This window comes from Photinus pyralis, unplaced genomic scaffold (assembly GCF_008802855.1).
Source record: "Photinus pyralis isolate 1611_PpyrPB1 unplaced genomic scaffold, Ppyr1.3 Ppyr1.4_LG1, whole genome shotgun sequence".
Lineage (NCBI taxonomy): Eukaryota > Metazoa > Arthropoda > Insecta > Coleoptera > Lampyridae > Photinus > Photinus pyralis.
The window spans coordinates 66,205,919-66,216,662 of NW_022170249.1; the positions used below are offsets into that span (position 1 = coordinate 66,205,919).

At 36.5% G+C, this 10,744-nt stretch overlaps 4 protein-coding genes across 5 annotated transcripts; 3 read left to right on the forward strand and 1 right to left on the reverse strand.

Moving 5' to 3' along the window:
• The first annotated feature begins 53 nt into the window (after window positions 1-53).
• On the forward strand, window positions 54-2,648 carry LOC116178648 (digestive cysteine proteinase 1-like). The gene is made up of 11 exons (XM_031498217.1): window positions 54-235; window positions 286-394; window positions 440-663; window positions 771-912; window positions 965-1,080; window positions 1,273-1,500; window positions 1,549-1,731; window positions 1,780-1,906; window positions 1,967-2,075; window positions 2,121-2,308; window positions 2,359-2,648. Exons 1-11 carry the CDS (start codon window positions 187-189, stop codon window positions 2,543-2,545), a joined length of 1,662 nt encoding a protein of 553 aa, XP_031354077.1. The 5' UTR covers window positions 54-186; the 3' UTR covers window positions 2,546-2,648.
• Window positions 2,649-3,205: 557 nt separating this feature from the next.
• LOC116159392 (proteasome subunit beta type-5-like) lies at window positions 3,206-4,306 on the forward strand. Its single transcript, XM_031472362.1, has 4 exons — window positions 3,206-3,337; window positions 3,382-3,580; window positions 3,624-3,817; window positions 3,867-4,306. Exons 1-4 carry the CDS (start codon window positions 3,206-3,208, stop codon window positions 4,176-4,178), a joined length of 837 nt encoding a protein of 278 aa, XP_031328222.1. The 3' UTR covers window positions 4,179-4,306.
• LOC116159389 (glucose-6-phosphate isomerase-like) lies at window positions 4,290-7,536 on the reverse strand. Its single transcript, XM_031472358.1, has 8 exons — window positions 7,295-7,536; window positions 7,053-7,239; window positions 6,684-6,992; window positions 6,360-6,633; window positions 6,069-6,308; window positions 5,066-5,230; window positions 4,650-5,013; window positions 4,290-4,600 (listed from the first exon to the last, which is right to left on the reverse strand). Exons 1-8 carry the CDS (start codon window positions 7,350-7,352, stop codon window positions 4,413-4,415), a joined length of 1,785 nt encoding a protein of 594 aa, XP_031328218.1. The 5' UTR covers window positions 7,353-7,536; the 3' UTR covers window positions 4,290-4,412.
• A 727-nt stretch (window positions 7,537-8,263) lies between these two features.
• LOC116159390 (vacuolar protein sorting-associated protein 35-like) lies at window positions 8,264-9,515 on the forward strand. 2 transcript variants are annotated; one of them, XM_031472361.1, is made up of 4 exons: window positions 8,264-8,421; window positions 8,600-8,801; window positions 8,851-9,066; window positions 9,112-9,515. In XM_031472361.1, exons 1-4 carry the CDS (start codon window positions 8,419-8,421, stop codon window positions 9,498-9,500), a joined length of 810 nt encoding a protein of 269 aa, XP_031328221.1. In that variant the 5' UTR covers window positions 8,264-8,418; the 3' UTR covers window positions 9,501-9,515. The 2 variants fall into 2 exon arrangements, with proteins under 2 accessions (XP_031328221.1, XP_031328219.1); XM_031472359.1 differs by having other exon boundaries at window positions 8,410-8,537.
• The last annotated feature ends 1,229 nt before the right edge of the window (window positions 9,516-10,744 follow it).

Genomic DNA, 10,744 nt, shown 5'->3' on the forward strand with positions numbered 1-10,744 from the left:
CATACATAAAAATTATCTTCCATGGAAAGCATTTTTGATGTTACACTGTTATTGATTGCTCACAGACAACGTTATTCTTTCCTCCCCTCCTCATATTGTGTTATCAGTAATTTATTGGTTTTGTAAGAAATAATATTTACTGGCTGATCAATGTTCAGTTTAACTTATTGCAATAAACTTTGAAGAATGATATCTTTGTTCTATTTGTTTGTTATAACAGTTCCTTTTTTGGAAGGTAAAGCGATTTTTTATCTCTCACACAATTAACTAAATTACAATTTTTAGCGAAATCCCAATGTGTGTTGATTAAGCCTCCAGTATGGAACTCTATCTACTCAGTTAGAGGGGTTCTTTACATACCATATGCTGAGTTGGAAGAGCCATTTTCTGCTTGGTAAATCATTTTTCACTTTTTCAAAAATAAACACTTCCAAATTAGGTACGATTATCCATCTCAGCGATCACGAATTGATTATTATGGAGGAATGGTAAAAACATTTCAATTGACCAATAGTGGCGCTTTCGGAACAAGTCTAAAGATTGCTCCCGTTACCACCGAAACAGAATTAAACAGCAAGACATGCTTACAAGTTAATGGCACTAAGGACATTAAGATTGAGCCACAATCTGTTCTACCAAACCTCGATGGATTCAAATGCATCGGTAAGATAGCTTTCATTATGTATTTTCGCATTTGTCCTGTTCCTGTTGGGCAAATAAAGCATTATTATTATTAAATACCTTGTGATTTTATATGTAAATGTAACCAGGAGTGGAAATGGTGGAAGGGGTTCAAACGGAAAAGTGGCAGTTAGTCCAAACGATTGGACAAAAAGTAAATCGTTATTCGATGTGGCTCAAGTTTCGAGATGACAACGACAAGCCCGAAGCAAAATATGCCATTCCTATCAAGTATAAAGTTAGCTCAATGTTATCATGTTTATTAAAGGAAAATGTTTTCTAGATATGAAATGAAAGGTTTCAATTCTTTGCTCGGAAGCCATTATGATCATTACTACTTACGATACGAAGATTACAATACCGAAAATATAGACCCAGCTGTGTTTCAAGCGGATGAAGGTATTATCACTTTGTACGATTGTATTAAAAACCGAGGTGGCATTTTGTGCTTCATTTATTCTTTCAAAACTGTATTGTGTACTCATATGTCTGTGAAATTAGCTGAGAGCTTCACAGAACAGTAGTAACCAAAATTGATTACTTCACCTGATTTGGGTGAGAAAGAATTAATTTATACTGTTTATTTCCCAGGTTTGCCTTGCAGTGCATTTCCGGGTCCAGGTGATCGACATATTTACACTTTTAATCCCATGAAAGAATTTATTCATCCTACCACTACCAGCCATGTAGATTTCGAATTTGATAAATTCAGGAATAAACACGGCAAGGATTATAAGCATCATTTAGACGAGGAACAGCGTAAAAATGTCTTCCGTCAAAATTTGAGATTTATCCATTCGGTCAATAGGCAGCATAAAGGTGAACTTGGTCTGATGCCGCTTTCGTTGCTAACACTGGTTTGTATAGGTTTCACGTTAGGGGTCAATCATTTGGCTGATAGGACCGAACTAGAATTGAAAGCCTTGAGAGGCAGGAAATATTCGGGTGGTAGCAATGGCGGCGAACCTTTTCCATTTAAGTTTATCGAACGTACTAAGCTTCCATCAGAATTTGATTGGAGAATATATGGTGCCGTAACTCCTGTTAAAGGTAAGCTCTTTTCGCACAAATCTCACGATTGTAACGACACATTTGCAGATCAATCTGTGTGTGGAAGCTGTTGGTCGTTTGGGACAATTGGTGCTGTAGAAGGCGCATTCTTCCTTCATAATGGACACAAATTGGTGCGCTTGTCCCAACAAGCACTGATTGATTGTTCATGGGGGTACGTACTAACATAACAATACCTTCCCCCTTGTCGCTGTACTCTATATTTCCTATTTAGATTTGGTAATAACGGCTGTGATGGTGGTGAAGATTGGCGTGCCTATAACTGGATGCTACGGCATGGAGGTATACCTACAGAAGATGATTATGGTCCTTATTTAGGCCAAGTAGGTAGCTTAAATAACTATAAACAAATTGAAAGTGTGTTGTAGGATGGATATTGTCATATAAACAATGTAAGTCTTACTGCCAAAATAACTGGCTTTGTTAACGTTACGTCTGGAAGTTTAACAGCACTTAGACAAGCAATTGTGTCACAAGGCCCAATTAGTGTTGCAATTGATGCAGGTCATCGTACCTTTAGTTTTTACTCCAACGGTATTTATTACGAACCTGATTGGTAAGATGACACACTAATTGCTCAAAACATACCAAGTTAAAACTTTTCAGCAAAAATAAACTGGACGAATTAGACCATGCCGTCTTGGCCGTTGGGTATGGAACAATAAACGGTGAAGACTATTGGTTAATCAAGAACAGTTGGTCAAACTATTGGGGTAATGATGGATATGTATTGATGTCGGCTAAGAATAATAACTGTGGAGTGATGACAACCCCGACCTATGTGAAAATGTAATCTTTAATACTACCTAGTTGTAGTTTGTTTTTATATTTGATATCAATATTGTAGTTACTATAGGAAGCAGTAGGTTAAATATTACTAACATTGTTTTATAAAATGTAGTTTCAATACTTAACTTCGTCTGAAATGAAAAATCGACATTAAGACTTTGGAAAGCACTGCATAGTCTCGACACATTTCCCAAAACCATGTACACGTATTCTAGAACCCTATGTACGCGATATTTGTTTTCCGTGGACTTTAAAGTGATTCCAATTCTTCAGAAAATCTCCATGACTTAACATGATTTTGCTAATTAGATTTATTAAAGAAATATAATAATAATATATTATAGACCAACAAAATTGCCGAATTTTTGATAAAATAATGAGAAATACAACTGAAAATGAACTAATTCGCATATCATTAGATGAAAAAAATCAAGTTAACATGGGGAGCAACGATCTGCAAAAAACCTTTGTCCCATGTTAATTCCTATGTTCGGTTTTGGAATATTCACCCGGTATATTACGTTGATGGTGCGAAGAACAACCATCTACATAATCAATTTATGGCGTATATTTAGACACAGCAGTTACAATCCCATTTTGTAAAGTTAGGTTAAATTGTTCGCTTTAGAAACTGTTTTGCTTTGTCATTTCATTTTGAATAAAAATGGCATTAGAATCAATTTGCGGTTTGCAAAACTTTGATAATCGCGAAGATAATTTATTTGAAAAGGATTTATTCAATTATACGAGAAATTTCAATGCCAATACAAACTTGGCCCTTCCACCCTTTCCGCAGGTAAGCAGCCCCGTGGGTTTCACTTCATTGATAACCACTTTTAGTTCTCCGAGAATTTGTCGCACGGCATGACCGACGAACGAGGACGCGATATCAAAATCAAATTCGATCACGGTACAACCACTTTAGGCTTTCAGTATAATGGAGGTGTTGTACTTGCCGTCGATTCTCGAGCTACCGGTGGCGATTTTATTGGATCGCAAACGATGAAGAAAATCGTGGAAATTAACGATTTTTTGTTGGGTATGTAGAATTGATTGGTGGCATTTGATAATGATGCATTCAGGTACTCTCGCCGGTGGAGCTGCCGATTGTGTGTATTGGGATAGGGTGTTAGCTAAGCAGTGCCGTATGTATGAATTGCGTAACCGTGAACGTATATCAGTCGCCGCTGCTTCAAAATTAATGGCGAATATGGTGTACAATTATAAAGGTATGGGACTTTCAATGGGAATGATGATCGCAGGCTGGGATAAGAGAGTAGGTTCTCTTTTATGTTACGAAATACTCTGCTAATCTTACTTTTTAGGGTCCTCAGTTGTACTACGTGGATTCGGAAGGTACTCGCACTCCTGGACAAGTGTTTAGTGTTGGTTCTGGATCTATTTTTGCGTTTGGAGTTTTGGATGCCGGTTATAAGTGGGATTTAACAGATGAGGAAGCATATGACTTGGGAAGACGTTCAATTTATCACGCCACACATCGTGATGCATATTCTGGTGGAATTGTTCGTGTCTATCATATGAAGTCCACAGGGTGGGTTAATATTGACAATATTGATTGTATGGATTTACATTACAAGTATAAGCAAGAGAAAGAAGATAAATTAAATGAAATTTAAGTTTATATGTATCTATAACTTTTTTTTAATTAAATTGGAATATTTGTCGCTCAGGAGTTTAGATAGAGAGTGAAAGCTGAAACAAATACTAAGAAATCACAATAAAACGTCTACGTTTGGACAGTAAAGCTTACATTTTATTAATAATTCCGATTTTAAACTAATATAAAATCTTTAATTCTCAACACAACTACACATTCAGAAACAATTCTATTGCACCGGCGATATAAATATCTAGCGACTAGCTTTAATGAAATTGATTAATCCATTAGTGGATCCATCGTGGGATGAGACAGGATTATTATCCTGCAGTTCAGGTTCGATTGCTTTTGCAAGTTGTTTACCAAGCTCGACTCCCCATTGGTCAAACGAGTTTATATCCCAAATCACCCCTTGAGTGAAAATTTTATGTTCATATAGAGCTGAAATAAAACTTAAGCATTAGCAAAAAATAAAAATAAAAGAAGTTACCAATGAGAACTCCCAGCACAAATGGTGTCAGTTTCTTAAAGACAATGCTGTTTGTCGGTCTATTACCCTGGAATATTTTATGTGGTAAAATATGTTCTAAATTGGAACCTGATAATCCTTGTTTCTGTAATTCTTGACGCGCTTGTGCTTCTGTTTTTCCAGTCATCAACGCTTCCGTCTGAGCCAGAAAATTGGCCAATAAAATGTTGTGATGTTTACCATTGCTGATAGGATTGTGAGTTTGTGCCGGCGCAAAGAAATCGCACGGTATGACACGTGTACCCTGATGGATTAATTGGTAAAATGCGTGTTGGCCATTAGTACCCGGTTCACCCCAAACAATCGGACCGGTGGAATAATTCACCTAAATTCTTTAACTTTAATTTCTATTCACAATTACCTATAGATAAACATACCACTTGGCCACTCCTAGTTACATATTTCCCATTACTTTCCATGTCGCCCTGTTGAAAATATGCGGCAAAACGATGCAGGTATTGATCGTAGGGGAGCAGTGCGTGAGTTTCTGCACCGAAGAAATTACTGTACCAAATTCCCAGCAAGGCTAAGATGACAGGAACCTATAAAATGCACATAGAACTATGGAAAATAGGCTCTCAAGTGGAGAAGATAGCTATGGATTTCACAAAAGGGCTTTAATTGGTTTCCACAGAAATCCGCAATTTCTTTTCAAGGTTTAAATTTCACGGAAATTGTCTAGTGGTAAAAAAAACTAAATGGGCTCTACTATTGATATTGGCGCAGTCTTAATTTTGGGCACCAACAACACAGTTTTTAGTTTCTATGGTTAATTTCCAATAAAATAACTGGCAGCTGTTTTCTTGGTCAAAATAAGGAAGAAGTTCATGAAAATCCTTCAGAACCAGGAGAAAACACTGTTGAATGAGCAAAATTTAATCAAGAAGAAAGGCATTTTAAATAAAAACAAAAAAGGAAAGAAAAGGTGTGTTAAGTTCATCATTAAATAGTGCAATTGAAATAAAGTATGCAGCGTACTAGTTAAATTCTCAATTCTCTTATTAAAAAGAGAGTCACATAACAAAGAAGAAAAATTATCATATAGATAGTATGAATTGTTTCGTGATGGATGGATTAGCAGTCAAGGTCTCAATCCCCTCAGCGCCAGCATACTCTTAAAATTCGATTTTTGTGGGAAGTTAAAAATAGTGTTTCACTGCAAAAAACAATTGCATGGCAAACATTTGAGAGGCATTAAAAATGAATGTATAAAATGCAAGGCAGGAAGTTCAGTGAAATTTTGGTTCCCTCTATAACCCAATTTTTTTGTTTGACCTAAAAGATTTCAATTCCTTTAAAAAGGACTTAGAGGTTTGAGTTTGAAGTGACAGTGTTTTTTAAAGAGTTATCAATTGTAAATTTTTTCAACCTTCAACTTACATTCTTTTCAAGTGGCGCTGTGGTGAAATGATTATCCATGTGATTAGCCCCAAGTAACAATTGTTCAAAGCTATCGAATCCAACCGACAAACATATGCTCAAGCCGATAGCCGACCACAAAGAGTATCGTCCTCCCACCCAATCCCAAAACCCGAACATATTAGCCGTATCAATTCCGAACTCTGTTACTTTGGAAGTATTAGTACTCAAAGCGACGAAGTGTTTAGCAACTGCGGTCGGCTACAATAGAAGATGTAATGCAATGTAGACTCTAAGCTCATTAATAATTACATCCTTCGCATACTGCAAAAACCACTCCTTTGCGGATGTTGCGTTCGTTATAGTTTCTTGAGTAGTAAATGTTTTTGAAGCTATAATAAACAAGACCCGTTCAGGATCCACATTTTTTAAAACCTCAGCCAAGTGGGTACCATCAATGTTTGAGACAAAATGCATACTAAGGCCCTTATTATAAGGCTTCAATGCCTCTGTGACCATTAATGGCCCCAAATCAGAACCACCTATGCCTATATTAACGACATCCTTTATAGTTTTTCCCGAATATCTACAATGGTACAGTAAAACAAATGAAATTTCTATTCTGAAAATACACACCCTTTCCAAACTCCGCTAAGGACCGCATTTGTAAAATCCTTCATGTGGGCCAATACACCGTTGACATCAGATGTAACATCCTGACCGTCGACATGAATGGGAACGTTTCCACGATTCCGCAATGCAGTGTGTAGCACCGCACGATTCTCTGTAAAGTTAATTTTTTCACCTTTGAACATAGCATCTCGGGCGGATTCTAATTTTCGAGCGCGTGCTAATTGGAAAAGTAGGCTCATCAATTCCCCATTGATACGATTTTTTGAATAATCTACTAGAATATTTCCATCCCTCGGAGTGTCAATGGTTACACTACAACAAAGTACAATGACAAATGAAGGTCAGTGAAGTCCTTCAGGATGAAGTGATTACCTGAAGCTATTAAATCTGTTGGCATCCTGCTTGAATTCCTCTGAAATGTTTATAAACTTTCCCTTGTTGTTGTAATAATTTTGGATGGCTTGGAAGACCGGTTCTCCTGTTAAGGGCGCTCGAGCTTCCATGGTCTTTAATGGAAATTGCAAATATTCACTGAACAGAGACGCGAAGTGATAAACTCCTTTGAACTAACGATTAAAATTCACTTTCTAAAAAGCCTGTTGACGCAGGCTTACTGAAGACTGAAGTATTTCTAGGGTGATGCCTTATTTTAAGAGAGTGTGTTATCGTCATCTTTAATCTTTTATTAACAATTTGTGGTATTAAAATCTACATTTTTTGTTGCTTTACGAAACCTATAATCCCTTCAGCTAAGGTACAGTGCACACTGCGATGTAAGCCGTACGATTACCGTTAAGCCTAGCCCGCACACAACCATAAATTATATTATTAGATTACAAATAATTCTTAATTGTAGGTACCTACATGTTTTTGGGTACTAATTGGCTTAAAGCAGTTTAGGGGATATGATTCCCCTTCCTCCCCAACAAAATGAACAAATTACTATTCCCTCCCAAAGTGCCAAAGTCTTGCACGTCGCGGTTATTTTGGGGGTCTGATTTGTATTTTGTAAAGTTGGTGGTCCGGGTGGTAGGCTACTATTTAATAGAACAATTTTTATATTGAATAATTCTTCGCATTTTCATCTTTAGGAGTCAATAATCTCGAATGAACAATATAATGAAAATGAAAAACGCAGCCGTACCATCTTTTGTGAAAACAACATAGAAAATTACATGACTTTGGAAAGTTAATTCAAAGTTTAAACTACGAAATATGTGTAAATTAGTGAATAGCAACGATCATATCGCCTATGGGTACATTTAAAACCGAAGTTTTTTGTTAGCAGAGTTCCACCCCTAGGACAGGCGACTAGGCTTCCTTTAATCATTTTGTGTTTATCTCCTCTTTGTTGTGACATTTTTAAAGTAACAGTAAGATAATATTTATTTTTATCTTACATACACTGTTTTTGGGGCATTCTGGGCGCTGAGCCGTTTTAGGCTTTCCAAGCCAAAGCTCTCTATGCCCTTTGCGCGTGACCTTTCTGGGCACATTCAGCAAAAACCGATTCTTGCAAATTAGATTTTTGAGTGTTTCTCCAACAGATTTGTGTCTTTAAATGTTTTGATTGAATTGCTGTTTTTTTTTTACCCTTATGACATGGTGAAAGCGTTATTTATGGATAAACAATGGTTAAAAACTCAAGCGTTTTGTAAACGTTCTGTTGAATGCACCCATTTTTAATAACAACTTGTTGACATTTGACCGCCCTTGACATACGTTTGACATCTTGAAAATGGTAAGTTGATATAATTTAAAATTTTCAGCAACAAAGATAAGTAATCGTAAAAAATGGGCACATTTCACGCGGGTTTAATGTGGAATATACACTCAACAGATATGCTTAATTTAAGGGTAGCAAATATACAAACTTCCTTTTTTAACCTCTTCTTGTACTTTAATAATTACTGTTTTAGCCTGCTACTTCACAACAGTTATCACCTGTTGAAGAACAAGAGAAACTTTTGGACGATGCGCTCGGTCAAGTCAAAGTTAATGCATTTCAAGTGAAACGATGTCTTGATAAGGGCAAGCTTATGGACGCTTTGAAACATGCCAGCGCAATGCTTGGCGAATTACGTACATCACTATTATCACCAAAGAGCTATTACGAATTATGTATGTTGTACTATGTTAATTTACACCTCTTTAAATGTTGACATTGCAGACATGGCCATAACTGATGAATTACGACACATGGAGTTGTATTTACTTGATGAATTCCAGAAAGGAAGGAAAGTAACAGATCTCTACGAATTAGTTCAGTACGCAGGGAATATTGTACCTCGACTTTACTTACTCATCACAGTTGGATTGGTGTATATCAAATCCAATTCCGGATTAAAACGTGACATTTTAAATGACCTTGTGGAAATGTGCCGAGGTAAACTCCGAACTGTGCTGTATACTTACTAATTTTGACCAACAGGTGTACAGCATCCTCTGCGAGGTCTTTTTCTACGTAATTATCTATTGCAATGTACGCGTAACGTACTGCCCGACTCTCCCGAAATGGAAAACGAAGACGGCAACGGAAATGTTCGAGACTCGATTAATTTCGTTCTTATGAATTTTGCCGAAATGAATAAGCTGTGGGTTAGAATGCAACACCAGGGCCATTCGAGGGAGAAGCAAAATCGTGAGAAAGAACGAGAGGAACTGAGAATTCTTGTTGGCACAAATTTAGTACGGCTTAGTCAGCTTGAATCTGTTACGATGGAGAAGTATCAGAAAATTGTGTTACCTGGGATTTTGGAACAGGTTAGTCATAATTACTCTTGCAGCATGGGATTAAATAAGTGTTCAAAATATTTTTAAATGGTAAAACCAAACAATAGGGGGAGAGTATCATAGAAGTTATACACAAAATGAGTACTGCAATCTTGTAATATGCATTTGTGAGGGCATTTTTTCTTGGTAGAGAGGTCATGTGACTGCATAACAAGAAAATATGTATTTGGTATTTGTTTGTTTTATTGTGTGCAATCTCATGTGCAATTCTTCTTTATATATTCTATTGTTTAAAACGGACTCCTTTAGAGTGTTGCAAAAAATGAAGGCTCTTGACTAATGTAATGTGAATGTTATTGCACATAGTACCCCTCTAGTACCCTAAACCAAACACGTGAGGATATTGTTTGTCGGGATTTGTTAAATTGTACCCTGGGAGAAATAAAGAAAGGACTGTCAGATAAGGGAGTAATCGATGTCAAACGTATCAAGGCAATAATTAATGGGGAGATGGTAGACCCTGCTTCTCACTTTTAATAAAATATAATTGCTCAATAAGGTTAAAGCAGGTGTTTGTTGCCTGTCGGTTCGTCTGTATGTACCAGCTCTAATGAGATGTTAAAGATGTCAAAGGTTTGGACACACTGCTGTCAAATGTTCAAATGATACATGAGGACAAAGAAATGGATATACAGGAAGTTAAAGCAAAGGAAAACGGGGCGTATTTTGAGGCCAAGAAAATCGTCTAAGCCAACAGCAACTGGAAATATGTACAGCCAAGTTGCACCAGTTGAAAATCAAAAAGTTGCGGAAGTAAAGGAGTTAGCCAAAGAATTAAATACTATGAAAGATTATCAGAAAATGCCATCTGAGTTTTTTCTTTTGTTATTGTTTTTTATACACGTGTGCAGGTGTTAGTAATTTTTTTTATGTTATTTAAAAAATTGTGTGATCCCTCCTATTTGACTATACAATGGATACGCACAAAATTTTACAGTGGAATTCGTAGAATTGTAGGGGTACAATAACTAGATACTGTGACATCAAAATGGTACGAGAGATTGTTCCACGACTAAAAAATGGTGAAATGCGCGTAGGCATAGAGTAAATAATATAAAGAGGTGTCATGGGATAGGATATTGTTGCATTAGAAAATCTTGTAAGGAAGTGTTGCTATCTTGTGACTGTTCTTCAAAGCTGTTGTATCGCTGTATTACCATTATAACAGCATGTAACCTGTATTACCTATTTAAATATAGTGAGAACAAAGTTGAGATTTGAATTACCTCATTACATTGCACCAGACACAGACCATGATATTGTCAGCATTA

What these genes read in the sequence shown, in the direction of transcription:
- LOC116178648 (XM_031498217.1), top strand. Translation starts at nt 187, where the DNA reads ATGATATCTTTGTTCTATTTGTTTGTTATAACAGTTCCTTTTTTGGAA. An exon ending in GGTCAATAGGCAGCATAAAG is followed by an intron (nt 1,501 to 1,548) that starts GTGAACTTGGTC and finishes TGGTTTGTATAG; the next exon opens with GTTTCACGTTAGGGGTCAAT. An exon ending in ATTTATTACGAACCTGATTG is followed by an intron (nt 2,309 to 2,358) that starts GTAAGATGACAC and finishes AAAACTTTTCAG; the next exon opens with CAAAAATAAACTGGACGAAT.
- LOC116159392 (XM_031472362.1), top strand. Translation starts at nt 3,206, where the DNA reads ATGGCATTAGAATCAATTTGCGGTTTGCAAAACTTTGATAATCGCGAA. An exon ending in CCCTTCCACCCTTTCCGCAG is followed by an intron (nt 3,338 to 3,381) that starts GTAAGCAGCCCC and finishes AACCACTTTTAG; the next exon opens with TTCTCCGAGAATTTGTCGCA. An exon ending in AATTAACGATTTTTTGTTGG is followed by an intron (nt 3,581 to 3,623) that starts GTATGTAGAATT and finishes TGATGCATTCAG; the next exon opens with GTACTCTCGCCGGTGGAGCT.
- LOC116159389 (XM_031472358.1), bottom strand. Translation starts at nt 7,352, where the DNA reads ATGACGATAACACACTCTCTTAAAATAAGGCATCACCCTAGAAATACT. An exon ending in CTTAGCGGAGTTTGGAAAGG is followed by an intron (nt 6,634 to 6,683) that starts GTGTGTATTTTC and finishes GTACCATTGTAG; the next exon opens with ATATTCGGGAAAAACTATAA. An exon ending in CAGCGCCACTTGAAAAGAAT is followed by an intron (nt 5,231 to 6,068) that starts GTAAGTTGAAGG and finishes TGCATTTTATAG; the next exon opens with GTTCCTGTCATCTTAGCCTT.
- LOC116159390 (XM_031472359.1), top strand. Translation starts at nt 8,475, where the DNA reads ATGGGCACATTTCACGCGGGTTTAATGTGGAATATACACTCAACAGAT. An exon ending in AAAGAGCTATTACGAATTAT is followed by an intron (nt 8,802 to 8,850) that starts GTATGTTGTACT and finishes TTGACATTGCAG; the next exon opens with ACATGGCCATAACTGATGAA. An exon ending in CCTTGTGGAAATGTGCCGAG is followed by an intron (nt 9,067 to 9,111) that starts GTAAACTCCGAA and finishes TTTGACCAACAG; the next exon opens with GTGTACAGCATCCTCTGCGA.